The sequence below is a fragment of the Crotalus tigris genome, unplaced genomic scaffold (genome assembly GCF_016545835.1).
Source record: "Crotalus tigris isolate CLP2741 ecotype Arizona unplaced genomic scaffold, ASM1654583v1 scf7180000024316.1084291, whole genome shotgun sequence".
In the NCBI taxonomy this organism is placed as follows: Eukaryota; Metazoa; Chordata; class Lepidosauria; order Squamata; family Viperidae; genus Crotalus; species Crotalus tigris.
The window spans coordinates 380,791-400,657 of NW_024100488.1; the positions used below are offsets into that span (position 1 = coordinate 380,791).

The window sequence follows — 19,867 nt, forward strand, 5'->3', positions numbered from 1 at the left end:
GCCTACCCCTGCCCCAGGAGATGCTTAGTGGGCGTCCTTTCGGCTTTTGCAAAACATGAGATATGGAGAAGCCATCCGGAGATCGTCCATTTGAGTGGCGCATCCTGGAGCACTGGCACGCCAGGGAATCCAGGGATGGGAAACAGGTTGATCCTGTTCCCAGGAAGGCCCACGCACCTGCAAAAGCAGGGCAGGGTATAGGCAGTGGCCGACCTAGCACCAACGCTTACGGCCGTTGCAGCATCCCCAAGGTCACGCGATCAAAATTCAGACGCTCGGCAACTGACTCCTATTTATGAGGGTTGCCGTGTCCTGCGGTCCCGTGATCCTCTTTTGCGGGTTTCTGACAAGCAAAGTCAATGAGGGAAGCCAGGTTCACTTAACAACTGCGTTACACGCATAACCGCTGTAATAACCATTTAATAACCGCCACGAGGAAGGTCACAAAATGGGGCAAAACTGACTTAACTGTTTTGCTTAGCAACAGAAACATCGGGCTTAGTTGAGGTCAGAGTTCGAGGTCCACCTGTATCCGATGGAGTCCACGAGTCATATATTGAATCTTATTAAATACATATCAATAAAAATATAAATAAATTATGTATCGTTCTTTGTTTATTCAGTTTATTTCTTGCCGCCCATTGCTTAACAAAACGACTGGGCGACCTTTTGGGAGGGTGGGCCCATCTCAGCACCCCCACAAGGGGCCGGCCAGAATAAAAGTGTGGGGGGGGGCTTGCATCCGTCGGTTGCCCTCAGCTTCCTCCCTCTCCCCTTCCAGGTGCTGCATTGCTCTGGGCACATGCGCTGTTATGCGCCGTCCAAGCTGGCTGCAGGGAAAGAAGGTGAAGGTGGCTTTACAGAACCCCCATTGCGCTGCCTGGTGCTCATCTGCGAGGCGATCCTGCACCCCGCCAACATCGAGACCCCCCTGGACAGCGGCACCTTCCTCAGCCGTCACACCATGGATATGAAGTTTACCTACTGCGACGACAGGTGAGCGGGGAAAACTGGCTGGGGAATTCTGGGAGTTGAAGTCCACAGGTTTGAAAGCTGCCAAGGTTGGACACCCCTGCTCTAGCTGAAGTCAGCCAGAATTTTTTTAAAAAATATATTTTATTGATTTTTTTTTTAACATAATCATCAAGATTTGGTAAACAGTGTCTCGTCTGGGTTTATATTGACAAACAATCCACAACAATTAATTTCTAACATTCCGTACTCCACATAACAACTGTGCTTGATTTTTCTCCTCTTCCAATAATATTCTTTTTTGTCGACCTTAAATTAGTACATTTCTTAGTAATTTTAGTAGATACTGTATATTCCGGCATATAGGGTGACCCGGCGTATAAGACGACCCCCGAGTTCGACGCCGGGTCGCAAGACGATCGACGCTGAGTCACAAGACGATCGACGCCGAGCCGTATGCCTAGAAAGTCGTCTTACACGCCGGAAACTACCGGTATTTCCGGCGTATAAGATGATCGACGCCGAGTCGCATGCCTAGAAAGTCGTCTTATACGCCAGAAACTACCTTATTTCCGGCGAATAAGACGACTCGGCGTATAAGATGACCCCCGAGTTCGACGCCGGGTCGCAAGACGATCGACGCTGAGTCACAAGACGATCGACGCCGAGCCGTATGCCTAGAAAGTCGTCTTACACGCCGGAAACTACCGGTATTTCCGGCGTATAAGACGATCGACGCCGAGTTGCATGCCTAGAAAGTTGACTTATACGCCGGAAACTACGTTATTTCCGGCATATAAGACGATCGACGCCGAGTCGCATGCCTAGAAAGTCGTCTTATATGCCAGAAACTACCTTATTTCCGGCGAATAAGACGACTCGGCGTATAAGATGACCCCCGAGTTCAGAGGCTGTTTCAACGCTCTCAAAAGTCATATTATATGCCAGAACATACGGTAACAATTGAATATAGACATTTTACAGGTATTTCTACAAGTCACAACCACATCCATATAAATCTTCTACTGAATCACTCGGCCAGAATATTCCCTGATTATTATCCCATTTCTCCTGGGCCAGGATTGTCGAGATGGCTGGTTACACCTCTGAAAGCTTGCTTGGCTGCTCCCTCTACGAGTACATCCACGCCTTGGATTCGGATTCCATCAGCAAGAGCATCAACACCCGTAAGTTCAGCATGGCGCAGGCCTGGCCGGTTCTTCCCGAGTTTTGGCCCTACTTGGAAGGAGCCCCTCCCTGCCGCAGAAAAAAAAGGGAGAAGAGTAGGAAAAGACAGACTTGACAGAGCACCGAGGGAGGGATTCCCAACCTGTGGGCTGTAGCCCACTCCCGGTCCATGGCTTACTCGCAACCGAGCCGCGTGGGTGGCTGGCTGGTGCGTGCGCGTGTCACACAGCCAAGTGAGTCACCGGTCTCACTCAGCAACAGAAAGTTTGGGCTCAATTGTCGCCGTAAGTCGAGAATTACCTGTAGATGCAAGCCTAAAAAACTGAATATTGCTAGGGAGGGACGAGGAGTTTGATGCCCCCATTGGAGAGAGTCTTTTGGGTGACACATCGCCCTGTCGTTTAGGAAGGGGGGGAGCGACCGTCCACTCCGCATCCAGACAACAGCGGCTTGGGAGAGGTCGTGTGGAAGGGGACTCGGGTGCTAGGAAGGGGCTAGATTTCCACCCAGACAGCGAATCCTGTTCCGCCTTACCGTCTCTTCCCATCTCCCCGCTTATCCGTTTGTCTGTCTGTTCTAGACTGTCTGTCTTTCACTCCCTATTGGTAGTGCTAAGCAAGGGCCAAGCCGTGACCGGGCAGTACCGCTTCCTAGCCAGGAATGGTGGCTACATCTGGATCCAGACCGAGGCCACCGTCATCTCCAGCAGCAAGAACTCCCAACCCGAGAGCATCGTTTGCATGCATTTCGTCTTGAGGTCAGTCCAGGGGAGGTCAAAAACTTCAAGATGGGGGCCGTCCCCAACCCCCCCCCCGGATTCCCTGCCTTCCAATTCCCAAGCCTGCTTGGCTGCCTGTGAAGAACAGAGGTGGAAATAACCGCTGAGTCTTTTGGAATACGGGTAGTCCTCGGCTTAACGACCACAATTTCTGTTGCTAAGCAAGGCGGTTGTAAAGTTGCACCTTGTTTTACAGCCTTGCAATCGTTGCCCTGCAGATGTTAAGCGAATTATGTCACCGGATTTCTCCATTTTGGTTTCACCCCGCTGTACGACCTCTCTTTCCATCGTTGTTAAGTGAATCGCCACAATTGTTAAGTGATTCTGGCTTCCACCATTGATTTTGCTGGCCAGAAGGTCACGAACGGGAATCACGTGAACCCGGGATGCGGCTAGCCTCATAAATGTGAGCCAGTTGCGCAAGCGTCCAAATTTTAATGGTGGGAAGCAACAGTGATTACGTCGCTTTTTTTCAGTGCCGTTGTAGCTTTGAACGGTCACTAAACGAACGATCGAAAGCCGAGGGCTACCTGTATTAAATGAAACATAAAATATGCTAAATATTATAATTGTGAGATGTTTCTCTAGACTCAGATGGGGCTGGGGGGACAGCAGCGCCAGGTGGCCCTTCCAGCCACTGTCAGCAGAGGGCGACATTGTGCTGGTCGCCCAGCGCTCAGATGCCATAGAGTTTTTTAAATTTGGCAACTTTCAGACAGGCGGGCTTCAGCTCCCAGAATTCTCCAGCCAGCAGTGCTGGCTGGAGAATTCTGGGAGTTGAAGTCCGCCTGTCTGAAAGTTGCCAAGTTTGAACCACATGCTGTTGAGGGCCACGGAGATGGCTTTGGAGAAACTACCTCCATCCAACTCGGCGCGTCTGTTTTCCAACCTGGCCTACCTTGAAGGGTTCCAGGTTGCCCCCCTCTCTTTCCCTAGCCAGGTGGAAGAGAATGGCCTGGTCCTGTCCCTGGAGCAAACGGACCGCCAAGGGGAGCATCGCCGGCTGCCCCCGCCCTGCCTCGAAGGGCTGGACTCCGAGAGCGCCTTGGATGAGATGGACCCCAACGGAGGAGACACCATCATCAACCTCAGCTTTGGTGAGGAAAGAGGGTGGTGGGCAAGGCTTGGGGAGGAGATCCCGGCTCCCCCCTCCCCTAACTCAGTGCTTTCATTCCCCAGAGCTTCGTGGTCCCAAAATCCTGGCCTTCCTGCGCCCGGCCAACATCAGCGAGGAGGAATTGCAGCTGGATCCCAAACGCTTCTGCAGTCCGGATCTCCAGAAATTGCTGGGGCCCATCTTTGACCCGCCCGGGGCTCAGAACTCAGCAGGGGGGACCGTGCGGGCAAAACCCCCTGCCCCAATTGCCAAGCTGGCTCCAGTGGTTAAGAAGGCATCTGGAAACCACAGTCCAGTAAGGCAACCTGGAGGGCCACTCTGGGTTGGGGATGGCTTAAATGTATTTATTTATCTGGCTGTCCATCCATATCTATGTCTGTCTATCCATCCATCATCTCTCTCTCTCTCTGTGTCTGTCTCTGTCTCTGTCTCTCTCTCTTCTCTCTCTCTCACACACACACACAAACACACACCTATCTATTCATTCTTCCACTCACCCACCCACCCACCCATCCACCCATCTATCTACCCACCCACCCACCCGTCTATCTATCTATCTATCTATCTATCTATCTATCTATCTATCTATCTATCTATCTATCTATCTATCTATCTATCTATCTATCTATCCATCCATCTATCCATCTATATCTATTTATCTATCTATGTATCTGACAATAAAAGTTGTCTGTCTGTCTATCTATCTCTCTATCTAGAATGTCTATCTATCTATCTATCTATCTATCTATCTATTTATCTATCTATCTATCTATCTATCTATCTATCTATCTATCTATCTATCATGCTGTATGTTACATCCTGTTAACCCAAATATGGGAGAGAGCTGCCTAACATGCAGACAGCCCAGGTTCGAATCTCAGAAGGGTATGTCTGGTTGAAAAGAACTAAAAAGTTCGAAATAGCTATTCCAGTTCTCCCTTAATTCTTTGCTAGCAATCCAAATTTTAGAAATCTATGTATGTATGTATATGTGTGTGTGTGTGTGTGTGTGTGTGTGTGTCTGTCTGTCTATCTATCTATCTGACAATAAAGGTTGTCTGTCTGTCTGTCCATCCATCTATCTACCTACCTACCTACCTACCTACCTACTCACCCACCCATTCATTCATCTATTTATCTATCCCTCTATCAGTCCCTGGTTAAAAGGAGCTGGGAGGGAAGGGGCCAGAGCCGTACACACTTCTGCCCTCTCTCTGTTGATCGCCTTGTGGTAACTTTTCCCTGTCTACCTGGGCCTTCCCTTGACATCCCGGGGGGCCAGGAAGGCAAAGGCTCTGTTTGGAAAAGGAGCTGGCACCAAGGGGGGGGGGGGCTTGCACCAGCCTTCAGCTTCTCCTTCTCTGCCTGCAGGCGGACCTGCCCGAGGAGTTGGTGTTTGACATGGAGAACGTGCAGAAGCTCTTTGCATCCAACAAGGAGGAGCAGAGCGTGGAGACGACCCTGCAGGTAGGACCATGCTTGGGCAGAGAAGGGGGTCTGTTGGGAGGCTTGGGCCAAGCGGCTTCTCAGGTCCATCTGCGGGTAGTCCTCGACTTACAACTGTTTGCTTAACGATCGCAAAATTACAAGGGCACTGAAAAAAGCGTCTTGGGATCCTTTTCTACCCTTGCGGTCCCATGATCAAAATGTCCATGTTTGGCGACTGATTCGTGTTTACGACGGCTGCAGCGTCCCAGGGTCACACGGTCGCCTTTTGTGACCGTCTGGCAAGCGAAGCCACTGGGGAAGCCAGGCTCGCTTTGGGACTGTGTTACGAGCTTAACAACTGCAGCGGTTCACTTAACAACCGGGGCAAGAAAGTCAGAAGGTGGGGCAGTTAACTACTTGCTCGCTTAGTAACGGAAATTTGGGGTTCAGTTATGGTTGTAAGTCGAAGACTATTTGTATCACCCTCATGGGTGAAGAACCTGCTTCCTTCCTTAATTTTATTGTGTCCTGTTTTCAGAACAAAACTCGTGTTGCTGATCGGTTCTCATCCCCCAAATTCTGGGAAAGGGGATTTCGGATTTTCAGCTACTGTGCTATCAAAACAACCCATTTAGGAAAGAACCCCCCAAGTGTTGGGGTATCTTTCAGTCCCCCCCCCCATTCTTCTGTATGACTCAGTGTCCGTGGAGATTCTCCAGGCCGTGGTTGTCCCAAAGGTGGTTTTTCCAACTGGACTTTCCTTTTTTTTTTTTCTTTGAAAACATTTCGTTTCTCACCCAAGAAGCTCCTTCAGTTCTAACAGAATAACAGAGCTGGAAGGGACCTTGGAGGTCTTCTAGTCCAACCCCCTGCTCAAGCAGGAGACCTTATACCAGTTCAGCCAAGTGGCTGCCCAGTCTCTTCTTGAAAACCTCCAGTGATGGAGCACCCACAACTTTTGGAGGCAAGCTGTTCCACTGGTTAATTGTCCTTCCTGTCAGGAAGTTTCTCCTTAGTTCTAGGTTGCTTCTCTCCTTGGTTAGTTTCCATCCGTTGCTTCTTGTCCTGCCTTCAGGCGCTTTGGGGAATAGCTTGACTCCCTCTTCTTTGGGGCAGCCCCTCAGATATTGGAGCACTGCTATCTTGTCCCCCCTTCTCCCCCAAGGTCCTTCTTTTCATTATTAATAATAATAATAATAATAATAATAGTAGTAGTAGTAGTAAAGTTGGAAGGGACCTTGGAGGTCATCTAGTCCAACCCCCTGCTCAGGCAGGAAACCCTACACTATTTCGGACAAATGGCTGTCCAGTCTCTTCTTAAAAACTTCCAGTGTTGGAGCATTTACTGCTTCTAGAGGCAGGCTGTTCCACTGATTAATTGTTCTCACTTTCAGGAAGTTTCTCCTTAGTTCTAGGTTGCTTCTCTCCTTGATGAGTTTCCATCCGTTGCTTCTTGTCCTGCCTTCAGGGGCTTTGGAGAAGAGCTTGACTCCCTCTTCTTTGGGGCAGCCCCTGAGATACTGGAAGACTGCTATCCTGTCCTCCCTCATCCTTCTCTTTGTTAAACTAGACATACCCAATTCCAGCAACCGTTCCTTATATGTTTTATCCTCCAGTCCCCTAATCCTCTTCGTTGCTCTTCTCTGTACTCTTTCTAGAGTCTCAACATCTTAAACTAGACATTCCCAATTCCTGCAACCGTTCTAGGTTCTGCCTGGCTCCCAATTCCACTGGGAACTCTCTGCTCCCTCTTGCAGGATTACGAAGGCCTCGACCTGGAGATGCTGGCTCCATACATCTCGATGGACGACGATTTCCAGCTCAGCAGCACCGACCACCCGCCCTGGCTGGCCGAGAAGCGAAGAGATCCGGCGGGGGCAGGAGCCCGGCCCGCTTCGCCCCCTCCCAGGCCTCGGTCTCGAAGTTTCCATGGCGTCTCTCCACGCCCACCAGAAGCGCCCACCCTTCCCCGCTGGGGCAGCGACAGCAGTTTGAGCCAGGGCCGTCCCGTCGAGACATCTCTGGCCAACTCGCCCTGCGGAGAAGGCCAGATGGTGGAGATGGTGGCGTCGGTCAAGATCCAGTCTGTGCAGGACGGGGCCGGTCTGAATGGCCACAGGTCCCCCCTGGGCGGGAAAAAGAGGTCAGGCAGCGACTTTCATTTGGTCAGAATTTGTAGGGTGGCTGATGAGCTCTGTTCCCGGGCAAATATGGCCGTGGCTGACTGGAGAATTCTGGGCGTTGAAGTCCACTCACCTTAAAAAAAATTCCCCAAGGTTAAGAAACATTGATCTCAAATAGATGGCCTTCATTAGCCATTTTGTTTTCAGAGAAGCTCATCTTTGGATTGTGTGGCACAGCCCGCCTCATTTACCCTCCCTCCCGGCGGACACCCCAGCTTGAACCCGTGTTTGGCTAAAGTTTTCTGCTTTTCCCCCAACAGGGCTCGGGAAATTAGCCTGGATGAAGAGAGGGATCTCTTCCTGGAAACCAGTCCCCCCAAGCGTGCCCATAACCACGAGGCTGAGGGATTCCTGATGCCCTCGCTTAGCCTGGTAGGTGCCCCATCCATTGGGAAGGAGAGGCCCCAGGATGCAGCTGGCACATCCGCTGACGTCCACACAAGACTCCTTTGTGATAGACAACCTGTTCTTCCAGGGCTTTCTGCTCAGTGTGGAAGAGTGTCTGGATGCCCGGTCCGAGCGGGGCTGCGGGGGCACTGTAGCCCTGGGCAAGAAGCTGCTGGCCCTGGAGGAGCCCATGGGTGAGTGCCACGGGGGTCTGGGTTTGAGAGGTTGTGTGAACAAGGCTTGGTGGGGTCAGCACAGAACTCCTGGCCTGTCCCTTTGACCTGGCAGTCCTGAAGGAACTTTCTCGTGTGTTGGGTCCCTGAAGGCAGCTGCTTATGGGAGAAAAAGCATAAAGCTGATCCTTACCTCTTTGGGTGGATCTCTCCCATGTCCCGTTTGGCTCCTAAGAGTTAAGTGGGGTCCTTGGTGCTCTCTGAGGTTAGTTGTTTTCTTCTAGACGTTTCATGACCTAACTGGTGACATCATCAGTGCTAGAAGGGGGGGGTTGTGGAGTGGAGGAGGAGGAGGACTGTGGGGTCCGTGGTGCTTTCTGAGCTTGGAGGTTTCCTTGCAGATGTTTCATGACCCAACTAGGAAACATCATCAGTGCTAGAAGGGAGGGGCGGTTGGAGGAGGAGGAGGAGGTCTTCTTGCAGATGTGTTATTACTCAATTAGGGACTATCCTCAATGCTGGGAGAGGGGCTTGAGAAAGAGAGGAAGAGAAGAAGAGGACGACTGTGGAGTCTTTGGTGCTCTCCAAGCTTGGTGGTTTTGCAGACATTTCATGACCCAACTAGGTAACATCATCAGTGGTGGAAGGGAGTGGGGTTTGCCCTCTTTTTTATATACCAGTGGCTGACTCTGACAGCGTGGGTGCGGTGATCTTTTCTTCTTGGTAGTTAAAAAGAGAACGAAGCCTACTCCCTTCTAGCATCGATCATGGGATACCAGCAAGAGGCCCAGTTGATGTTTGGCAAGGGCATCCTTGTGAATCCTGAGAGATATAGTCTTGTCAGGCGCAAGAAGCTGGATCCGCTCACAGAAGGTCCAAGTCAGCAGCTTTATTGTGTTCTACCTATATTACAAGAATCTGCCCAGATTGCTTGCCTTCCCTTGGGATCCGCTAGACAAGCGCCCATGGAATTGAGGTGGAGTCAGCCTTATGCCCCTTGCAGCTGTGCAAGGACTCAAGGCTAGTTCCCCACTTGACGCCTCCTCCTCCTCTGCTGGCTGGGACTTTCCCGACAGTCTCAAGACATCTTACCATGGCCAGATTTGAGGGGGAAGCGTTAAAGGAAGGCCCCAGCTCCTGATGACCTCTCTCTCGCCCTTCCGGCTCTCTGCCTCCAGGCCTCTTAGGAGACATGCTGCCCTTCGTGGTGGACGGACCAGCGCTCTCCCAGCTGGCCCTGTACGATGGCGAGGAGGAGGTCTCCGGGCGTGGTGGAGAGCATTTCCAGCTGGGGGAGGAGCTCCTGGTGGAGCTGGACCAGGCCACCTGAAGTGGCGCCCTTGACCACCACCCCCTCCACACCTTCATCCCACACTCCTGCTCTGCAGATGGGACACCCGGAACCAAATCCAACCAAATGCCCTCGGGGAGGGGTTCCTCCCGGCCCTCTTCCCCGCCCGTCCACCCTCCACTGGCGTTCTTAGGACTCTTCCTATCTCAGTCCCATTCCTTTCCCCAGCAGCCTCTCCCCTCCGTAGACGGTAGGGAGGAAGGCTCTGCCACCCCATTTGGTGCTTATCCACCTGAATGTTCTTGAACAACCGGAAAAGGGGCCAGGAGTGGGATCGATTCATGGAGGGGGTCTGCTCTCTTCATCCCCCAGAGGAAGAGAAAGCACCACAGAGGGATCCCCCGGACGAGAAAGAGGGGTGCAGCTGCCCCTCAGAACCCATGGGGGGCTGTATCTTCTCCTCTGTCCTCAGCTTGCTGGGACAGACCCTTCAGCATGCGCCCAGACTGTGAGATCAGCCATTCCTGGGCAAAAGGGTTCACCCCTTTGAGGGAGGTAAAAAAGTGGGGGGACCTGCTCTGAGAACAGAATGACCATCCGCCGTTAGCCTCTCGGGGGACGCCTCGCTGCGACTCCCCCCAAATACTCATGGTGCCTCCCATTGACCTCAAACCAAGGTCTGCCATTTGGAAAGGAAAACCAGATCTCCTTGGAGCTTCTGCTCCTGAGAGGACATCGTTCCTCTTAAGATGGCCAACGTCTGAATAATCAGTCCCCAGAATGAAACAGCGGTGCTTCGGCCCTCTCAGGGCCTAGTTAAAGATCAATCTATGTTTACAATCTCCATTTCTGCCCACATTCGGTGCAGAGGAATTGGATGCCATGTAGAAACAAAGCAAGCTGGAAAGAAAACTCAGATTAAAAAAAAAAGAAGAAAAATTAAAAAAGCATGCCACCTTTCCCTTATCAAGCAATCATCAGGTGAGTTTTGCATGTAGCCAGCAGATCCCTGACTCAGCCAGATGTCCTGGCAGCCAAAGCACATCTGGAAACAGCCAGATTGGGGAAAACTGGCTAGCTTGAAAATTTTGAATAGGAAAAAACCAAAAAAAAAAAAAAAAACCACAACCCCCTCAATATCCCCCTATGCAATATTTTGAAACTGCCAGTAATCAAAATTTTCCAGAAAAACGGGGGGGGGGGATTGCAAAACCCTAAATCCTAGAAAGGGATTGCAAAGTCCTAAATCTGAAGATAAATGTTCAGGAGCCTTAAAGCGTGGCCTGACACTTCTTTAAAAAAGACCATTTCCACGACAAGCTTTTTGCGGTGAAGAGGAGAGCGGCCATCCTGTTTTTAAACCTCAGGAGGGACGGCCTGCCGCGAAGATCTTTGATAACGAAAAACGCTTTTCGTTAAGCGAGTTTGAACCGGTGCTATGAAATGTTATCCATTGTTAGAAAGGACACTGTTGTCGATATTTCAATCACTTTTTTTTTTCTACTTTAACGAAAGGGGAATCGACATTTCCCTCACCCTCACCCGTCAGGCTTACTTGGAAGTAAGTTGCGCTAAATCCAGGGCAACTTCATCCGAAGTAATGATGTTTTTCAAACTTGGTTGCTTTGAGATGGGTTGGACTTCAACTCCCAGAATTCTGGGAGTTGAAGTCCACCCATCTGAAAAAGTTTGAAAGACGGGCGGTGTGGGAATCACACCCAACTTTTTTAGAGCCCGATTTTATGAATGTTTTACTTAGAAGCTATTGTCATGGTGCTCAGTGGGTTTACGTTAATTTCAACTCAAGTTGATTGCAGTCTGATTGGCAGCGTGGAAAGGGAACTCTCTTTTGGCTCGTATGGAAAATGGTTTTTCAAATGAAATCACCAAGTTCCATTATTTAGAAATCAGCCTTTTGCATAACTCTCCTTCGGGCTTAAAAACGAGCTGCTTTTCCATTCTGCAAGTCCACTTGTACTGGACAAACAGACATTATCAAAATATCGATTCACCTTCCCTCTTGTCCCCAGAAGCCCCCCCCCAAAAGCTTTAATACTTATTAAAGAGGTTGCAGTTACAATACATAATCTTGAAAGTTGGCCCAGGAAGGAGAATGTTGGCCAGTGTGTAAGTCCCGTTGTAACGTTATCCCAGTGAGTAAAGCTTGATTTAGACTTGCTGGCAACTGCCCGTAGGCATCAGCACGTATCTACGCCGCAAACGGGGTGGATAGGTAAGCGTAGATTGCAGATGGTTGCCAATAGGCCCACACCTCCCAAATCCCAACTCTGTGTGGTACGGAGCTGCACATGCTTCAGGACGTCAACATCTGCAGAATTATAAGTGCCCCAGCTACGCCGTCATTTCCGAACGACTAGCAGGCATGTTCTCTGATGTGCAGTGATACAGAAGCCTAAACCAAGCTTAAAACACTTGATTGAATTGCATCAGACACTGACCAAAATTCTCCTCTCTGTGTGGCACTTAAAATCCCCGCAACCCTTGGGATGTTATATTACTAAATACCTTTAGCAGTGGGCTGGGAGGGAGGTCCCCAATATTCCCAGTTTAGAAAAAAAAAAAAACAAGTTTCCTTGTTTTTGTTTTTATCATTTTTATATAGATACACACACAAACACACACATATATATATACATATATAAATCCCTCAGTTGCTTAGCCCTCGGCCTTGCTACTTTAACAGCAAACTTTGACCAGCTTTTTGCATGTTAAAGGTTGGATTTTGCACCCGGTCCCAAACCAGGCTTCACCTGCACAATTCACTGCTTCCCACCCATCCTGTGCAAATCCTTTGGATTTAAAAAAAATAAATAAGGAAAACTGAGTGATAGGAGACAGTGTAAGCTACAACCAGTGTTTCTCATGCCTCCCTTAGGTGTGTATGTGTGTATCCCGTTGGTGCATGTGTCTGAGTAAGGTCATTTAGCTGACCAGGAACCGAGCGACCCCCCACTTTCCCGTAGCAGAAGTGGCCCGGTTTCCCCGCTAGATAACAGCTCCAGAAGGCCTATATTTCAGAAGCTCCATAGTTTTAGAACTTTTAGCCAAGTTCTCTCATCCCTCTTGGTGCTTTCTTTGCCCCTCCCCCCACACACGTGGGGGGACACTCAGTAGGGGGGAGCACCCCATCCACAGGTGTTAATGGGCTCACACAGGACAGGCAAGTCCTGGCCCACGGTCCACGCACGATTGCCCATGTTTTCCAGAGTGGGGGCCTGCTCCCACCTAGCCGGGGAATGACCGTTTTGCAAAAATTTCGGGGTTTGCCCCCTCGCGAGGTGGCAACGGGACGGGTGAGCTCTCTTTCGGAGGGTCCCCCCCTCCCCATTCTCTTTCCCGATCAGCCGCGAAGAAAACCGCAGTCTTAAGAGGGGCCAGCCCTGCCCTGGACACCACCTTTGCCTCGGTCATTGTCCACCCGTGCCTTCACGTCGACAACTTCACCAGCTGCCACTGCAAAACTCGAGCTGACACGAATCCAGCCCCTTCCAATCGTCTCCCGGTTGAGAAGTGAACGTTGACTGTGGTCAGTGGCACAGTGGAACGGGAGAACGTGGCTAATTCCCAGACCGTCTGCATAAGGTAGATCCCACCTCGGTGCCACGGAGCACGCAACCCCCTTTCCCGACGTTGTCGTGGATTTGCAAGCTTTGCGGTTCATCCGAAGGCGAGAGAAGATGGCCGAAGGGGGTTGTGAGGAGAACCTGCTCCGCTTGGACCTACCAGCTCGGACTGTTCCCTTTTGTCGCGAGCCAAGCTCTCACGCACACCGACGTGTACACCAAGATACAAACGCACACACCAATGCAGTACACCAAGCACGCGCAATCTCACAAATCGACGGGCCACAACTGGCTCAGGCAGCTGTTGTTTTTTTTTTTTTTTTTCAAAAGCCGCACTTGACAAACACGCACAGAACAATAGAATTTCAAAGCCAGGTGAAGAACGCAGGATAAGATGTCTCTCTCTCTTTCTCTCTCTCTTCTTGTTTTTGTTGAGTTTGTTAGGATTCTAATTTTAAACCCCCAGCCACAGAGCAAAGGGGCATCTTTGCCTCCACTGACTGTCCGCTGTTCCATTTTGCTTTCTTTGTATCGTGTAACCTTCCAAATCCATTTTCTTTTCTTGGAGATCCTAGTGGGAAAATGAGGGTTCTCTCCGATTATTGTTGCCGTTGCCGGTTTGCTGTTATCATAGGAATTGTAGCTTTTTAACCGATCGTCTGCCCCAAAGCTGGACGCTGCCACCGCTTGCCCGGTTATCCTCTGATTGTCCAGCAGACCAGCTCCTCTTGGGATAGGAAGAGCAAGAGGTTGGTGTCTCTGGGTCTCCCCTGCCTGGGCCAGCGCCCGTGTCCACAACCCTCCCCTCCTGGCCTGCAAGGGGAACGTTTCTCGCCTGCTGCGGCCGTTTGTACTTCTGGGGACGCGTCGTGTAATGTCTGCGACCTTTGGTGCTAAGCTCTCCCCCCGAGCAACGGTGCTCTGTTACTCCTTGAATTTAGACCACGTTGTGGCCATGGTGCTCTCGTCCCCTTTCCGAGTCGCCTGGAACGGCTGCCAGCCAACAAGAGCAGGGTGACCGACCACCCGCCCGATCCCGACGGAGATCTGACCTCAGGCTGGCAGATGCCGCCCAAGTGCCGTGGTGCTGTGCTCTCTCACATCCTCCTCTCCCCCCCCGCCGCCAGATGACCCAGAGGCAGTGGTGCTAAGTCCCCTTGCCCGTCTCGGCCCTTCTTCGGAGGTCTGTTTGAAAAGCAGAACCGCCACCGAAAGACCCCCTGGGCTGTTGGAGTCTGCCCTGGCCGGGAAAAGCAACGGGTGCTCTTCCAGAGACCTTCAGAAGAGTTGGAGATGGGGGCAGCTCAGTGTGCCCCCCAAAAACACCCCTCTTTGGTTGTAATTGCTCAGTTGCTAGCCACGAGGCTCCCTCCTCGGTGGTGGGTGGACGATGGGTGGTGGGGAGCAAGTGGTTGCTTCCCTTTGGTGATGGGTGTCATCGAACCCAAAGCAGTCTGTCTGTGGAGATTCTCCATCTTCCAGATCCTGGTTGCCCCAAAGGTGTTTAAAAAAAAAAGGCAACTAGACTTGCTTTTTTTTTTTTGTCTTTGAAAATGTTTTGCTTCTCATCCAGGAAGCTTGTTCAGAACTAAAGAAGCTTCTTGGATGAGAAGCGAAATATTTTCCAAAAAAAAAACCTAAGGAAGATCAGTTGCCTTTTGTGTGTGCGGGGGGGAAAACACCTTTGGGCTAACCCAGGGGGTTCTCAACCTTGGCAACTTTAAGACTTGTGGACTTCAACTCCTAGAATTCCTCAGCCAGCTTTGCTGGCTGAGGAATTCTGGGAGTTGAAATCCACAAGTCTTAAAGTTGCCAAGGTTGAGAACCCCTGGGCTAACCCAAAGCACTTTGGGGACCAGGTGATCTGCTTTCCCCAACTCAGGGCTCTCCAGATGGGTTAGTCTTCTGCCATCTCGGCCAGCTCTAGCCAGGCTGGCTAGGAACGTTAGTAGCAAATATTCCAAAGTCTGAGGGGTACCAAGTAGATGAGATTGGGGTACAGCAGGCTGACCCACTTGCCGTCTACAGGCTGCACCTCCCACCGTCGTTTCCTAGACTGAGAAGAGGGAAATTTCAATGGTCTCTGGAAGACCACCCGTTGTACACCGTTACCACCCAGAGACACGACCTCCTGTTCTTCTGGACACCACTTTTACGCACACACATTGCCTTTCGCCCATATTGTCGTGCCAGCCAGCACTGATAAATTAAGGTCTTGGAGCTGTCTTCTGGGGAAGCTTTCCCTGGTGGACAGGTCTCCTTGAAGCTCAGCCTGCTCAACGTTCTCTTGTCCCAAACTTTGAGATCTGCCCAGAAGACCCTTGTTTTATCTTGATGCTAATGAAGCCCAGTTACCTGGCCAGGTGCCCTGTGCAATCTGGATGTACACCCCAGAGTTGGGCCCAGCATCCTTGAGTCCTCCAAAGCGAAGACTTGATGATGTTCTCTCCTTGTCCTACAAGCCTTTGGGAGTATACATCTATCGTTGGGCTCTTCTCTCAAGTGCCTCGTCGATTCCCAATTGGGGATGGTGGGTGTCAGTAATTTGTTTCTAAGCCAGGTTTGCTTATCATACAACACCAGGCAAAACAATGTTAGAGTTATTGGTGGTTCAGCATGGTGGTTCAGCATTATCTCACCTGTCCTATAAAGCAGATCACGGCTCATTTGCTTGGTCACGCCCGATTATACAGACCTAAAAATTACATTTTCTGAAACCAGATTTCAGGTTTAATCAATATAAACTGAGAATCCATGCTATGCCATCTCGGGAACATTAACTTTGGAACACGTTAGTGGCAGCTTTCTTGAAAACATGTAGTTATGCAAACGGGTTAGAGATTAGAGGCCGGTGACTAATAATGTAGAGCCTACTTTTTCAAAATCTGATAATATTGATAGAAGAGAATATTTGAAGCTCAGGATTGAACTGTGAGCTCCTTGGTGCTCTCTTGACATTTCATGACCCAACTAGGTAACATCATCAGTGCTGGAAGGGAGGTGGGGTTGCGCGCTCTCCAAAGACTTTGCTCTACAGTCCTCCTAGTACTGATGATGTTACCTAATTTGGATATGAAACATCTGCAAAGAAGCCACCAAGCTCAGAGATCACCAAGGGCCCCACAAAATACGATGTGTGGAACTTCAGCCTTTACCATCCCTATTCAGCCCAGCCTAGATCACGAGGGCTGAAGTCCCGTGCATTCTAAAAGGCACTAAAGAAGTAAAAACACAATTTTAGAAGTTGGGAGGGAGAAAGGAGATCGCCCTGGTAGTCAAATAGGGACATAAAGAGGGGCAAAGTGTCAACAGAATTGAACTTATAACCTGGAGTTCACGTTAATCCAGAGTGACCTTGGTTTTAAGGTCAGATTAGTGTAGATAAGGAGGGTCTTCCCTTTTGACTGGGACAATTGGGTTGAAGTAGAGGTTAGCTCTCTTAGATACACCCCACTAGGGAGGTGGTGCCATTTTTTCCCCATCCACTCCTCTCTTAAATTCTTATTGCCCTTGAGCAATTGATGCAGGTGAGTATTTTTGAAATTGTTCACCCCGAGATCTGAGAGACGGTAATTTCCCTGGAAAATCTTCAACCAACCTCAAGCTGGCAGAGAACCTCTTCACTTAAATGTTTCTCAGCCTTGGCCACTTTTAAGATGTGGGGACCTCAACGCACAGCACTCTGGGAGTTGAAGTCCACCCCTCTTAAAGTGTGCAAGGTTGAGTCATACTGCCAAATTAAACCTATGGCTGAACACCAGACCTGCCTTTGAAAACCTGGCTGGCACGGCAAAGACCTTTGGGGAAGGCTCTTTCAAAGGAGAAACTGGGCAAGAGGTTCCAGCGTCTTTAACAGCTTTGGGATCTGTTCATATATAATTTTATATATATATATATAATTATTATTATTTCCTCTATCTTTGTGTATGGTTAATTCCTCCCCCTCTCTGTGGCGGGATCAGGTTTGGCCCCTGTTATGTCTGTATGTATCACTGTTGTGAAACATAAAATATGTCTGGTAACATGCAAAGGACTTTTGTCTGCGTGTATTGTGTATTGGGTCTTGGAAGAGTCGAGAATAACAAGGGCCAGCAAAAGAAACCCCTTTGGAGGACAGGTGGGAGGAGAGGAAAAAGCAGAAGGCACCTTGGTTGAAGCAATGTACAAAAGCGGTCGTCCTCAACGTGCCTCCATATTGGGGCCATTATTCTGTGGCTAAGCCAGGTGCTCGTTAAGTGAGCTGCACCTGATTGGATGACGTGAGAGCAAGGACCCGCCTTAAATCACTTCTTTCAGTGCCGTTGTACCTTTGAATGGTCACTAAACAAAGTGGTAAGTCGAAGACTACTTGTAGTTAAGGAAAAGGTGGAAGATGCAACGTAGTTTTTAAAAATGGGTAGGGTTACCGCATTAATCAGAACACTCTCTGGAAATAACCTGCCTTCTAATCCCGTGAAGCCAATTCTAAAGTCCACCTTCCTGATGGCCGGACCTGACGGCCAGTGAGGCCCCAGATATGACGCAAAATACGGCCAAACCTGTCTGCCCCTGGACAGCTCTCTCCCCTCTGTGGTTGAACTTCTGAGCATCCGAGGAAGCTGCAAACATTGGCGCTTCCGTGGAGCCGATGAGAACACAACCCCAGCTGAATAACTGCTTCAACTTCACACAGCGACACTACGCAAAAGGTACCGATTGATCGGTAAGAGTGGAAAATTGTCCCACTCAAAGAAGAGGGCAATCTGGAGGATCCTTTTCTGCACCGACTGTCTTGTCTTCCCAGCAACAGGGCAGAAGCAGCGTCACCAGGAATCGCTGCGCGTCAATGCATGATATGATGATGGCGGTGATCCTTTCTAACCTGCTCCACGAGCTTAAATATCCAGGGAATCAAACAACCAAATCTGTTTTTTTTTTTAAGGGTTTTATCCCCACCCAGTGGTAGCGAAGCAAAAATGCAGGCAATTTAAGTCACCTCTTCAGAAACTGAATTCCTTATACAGGTAGTCCTCGACTTTTAACGACCACAAGTGAGTCCAAAATTTTTGTCGCTAAGCAAGACATTTGTTGATTTTTTTTTCTCGCCACGGTGGTTAAGTGGATCCCGGCAGTTGATAAGTTGGTAACCTGGTTGCTGAATGAACCTGGCTTTGCTTGTCTGAAGGTCACAAAAGATCACGTGATCTTGGGACATAGCAACCGTCTTAAATGTGAGTCAGTTGCCCAGCATCTGAATTTTGATCACGTGGCCACAGGGATGCTGCAGAGATCGTAAGTGTGAAAAAACCCGTCATAAGTCTGTTGTTAAGTCAAGGACCCCCTGTAGTGGGAGTGAAGTGAATTCAGTATGGAAATAAACATCAGTATTTCCCTTTTTTTCTGCACAGAAGATGGGATACACAATAATAACTGCCTTTCTCTGCTCCCTGTAAGTCCTACAACAGGGGTCTTCAAACTTGGCCCTTTTATGATGTGGACTTCAACTCCCAGAATTCCTCAGTCGGCCATTTTGATGAAACTGCAGGTTTGGATCCAGACCAGGCGTCTTCAAACTTGGCCTTTTGATGACTGGTGGACTTCAACTCCCAGAATTCCTCAGGAATTTTGGGAGTTGAAGTCCACCAATCATAAAAGAGCCAAGTTTGAGGATCCCTGTCCTACAACGATGAAACAAAACAAATTCTCCAGTTGACAAATACTTAGGACTTTAAGTCACCTGAAAGCTATTCAACATCACTTCTAAGTAACGGTCATCAGATGTGACAAAGTGATAAGGAAAGATTAAAAAAACACATTAAAAGATAGTCAGGTTGCACGGAAGTTAGTTCCTATATATCAGTTCCCTGTCTATAAGGCCCTGTGTGTATATGGTCCTGAATGTAAAATCCATTCAAATTACAAGGGTTGTGAGCTGAGGAAGCACAGCATAAGATGCTCAAAAGCCAAGTTACCCACTTGAGCAGCTTGTTCTAGGAGAAAGGGAGCCAACTAAACACTTTCTGAAAAGAGCAGATTTGGATATCCCACATTTTCACCCCAATTTACGGAGCTCCCTTTTAACAGAAATGACTTGAAGAGCTAAAAGCAAATAGGGAGGATTGCCAGTTTCTAAAGCAGTCTACTTGAGAGATCTAGAAGAATTCAGCGGTGAAAAAGCAGGTCCAATATCGTCGTTTACATGCAACAGAGTGTTTAAATACAGATTTGGGTGTGATCCAAGAAATTGCCACCTTTTCATTTATGGCCCAAGCTGGGAGAAAATTGGAAATGCTATTAAAAATGAAGAATGAAGAGAAAGCAAGAACGGAGAAATAATATGGGTGTCTAAAACAAAGCTTTTTTCAAACTTGGCCACTGGAAGATGAGTGGACTAACTCCCAGAATTCCCCAGCCAACATAGCTGGCTGGGGAATTCTGGGAGTTGAAATTCACTCATCTTCCAATGGCCAAGTTTGAAAAAAACCGCTACTGTAGGAATTGCACAAATCGCATTCCTTTCCTTTTCTAAACCATGCTTTCATGGCTTAGCGTGCTAACATTAACCAGCCAATCATGGTTTAGTGAACTAATCATGGCTTAGCTCGCTTAACTCTAGTCTACTAGAAAGAACAGCCTGACCGGGAAATATTGCCTGCAGGTGATCCTGGCTAATCCTCGTCATCACTAATACTCACTGCTACTTTCTCCTTTGACACCTTTCCTATAACAGCCCACCATTGCAGGCCACGCCCAATTACCCGAGGAGGCCCCGCCCCCTACTTCGGCA

The 19,867-nt window shown here is 49.3% G+C and overlaps 1 protein-coding gene across 5 annotated transcripts in view; it reads left to right on the forward strand.

Moving 5' to 3' along the window:
* HIF3A (hypoxia inducible factor 3 subunit alpha) overlaps positions 1-17,131 on the forward strand; it is a 41,247-nt gene extending 24,116 nt beyond the window's left edge. For 4 of the 5 annotated variants that reach the window (XM_039325141.1, XM_039325142.1, XM_039325145.1 and 1 more), the window contains exons 6-16: positions 782-996; positions 2,053-2,159; positions 2,770-2,917; positions 3,135-3,207; positions 3,879-4,035; positions 4,118-4,350; positions 5,427-5,522; positions 7,241-7,626; positions 7,927-8,038; positions 8,142-8,247; positions 9,405-17,131. In XM_039325141.1, the coding sequence (XP_039181075.1) occupies positions 782-996; positions 2,053-2,159; positions 2,770-2,917; positions 3,135-3,207; positions 3,879-4,035; positions 4,118-4,350; positions 5,427-5,522; positions 7,241-7,626; positions 7,927-8,038; positions 8,142-8,247; positions 9,405-9,556 (1,785 nt within the window). In that variant the 3' untranslated portion in view covers positions 9,557-17,131. Of the gene's footprint in view, positions 1-781; positions 997-2,052; positions 2,160-2,769; positions 2,918-3,134; positions 3,208-3,874; positions 4,036-4,117; positions 4,351-5,426; positions 5,523-7,240; positions 7,627-7,926; positions 8,039-8,141; positions 8,248-9,404 lie in introns of all 5 variants that reach the window. The other variant, XM_039325143.1, reaches the window with a different exon arrangement.
* Positions 17,132-19,867: the final 2,736 nt, after the last annotated feature.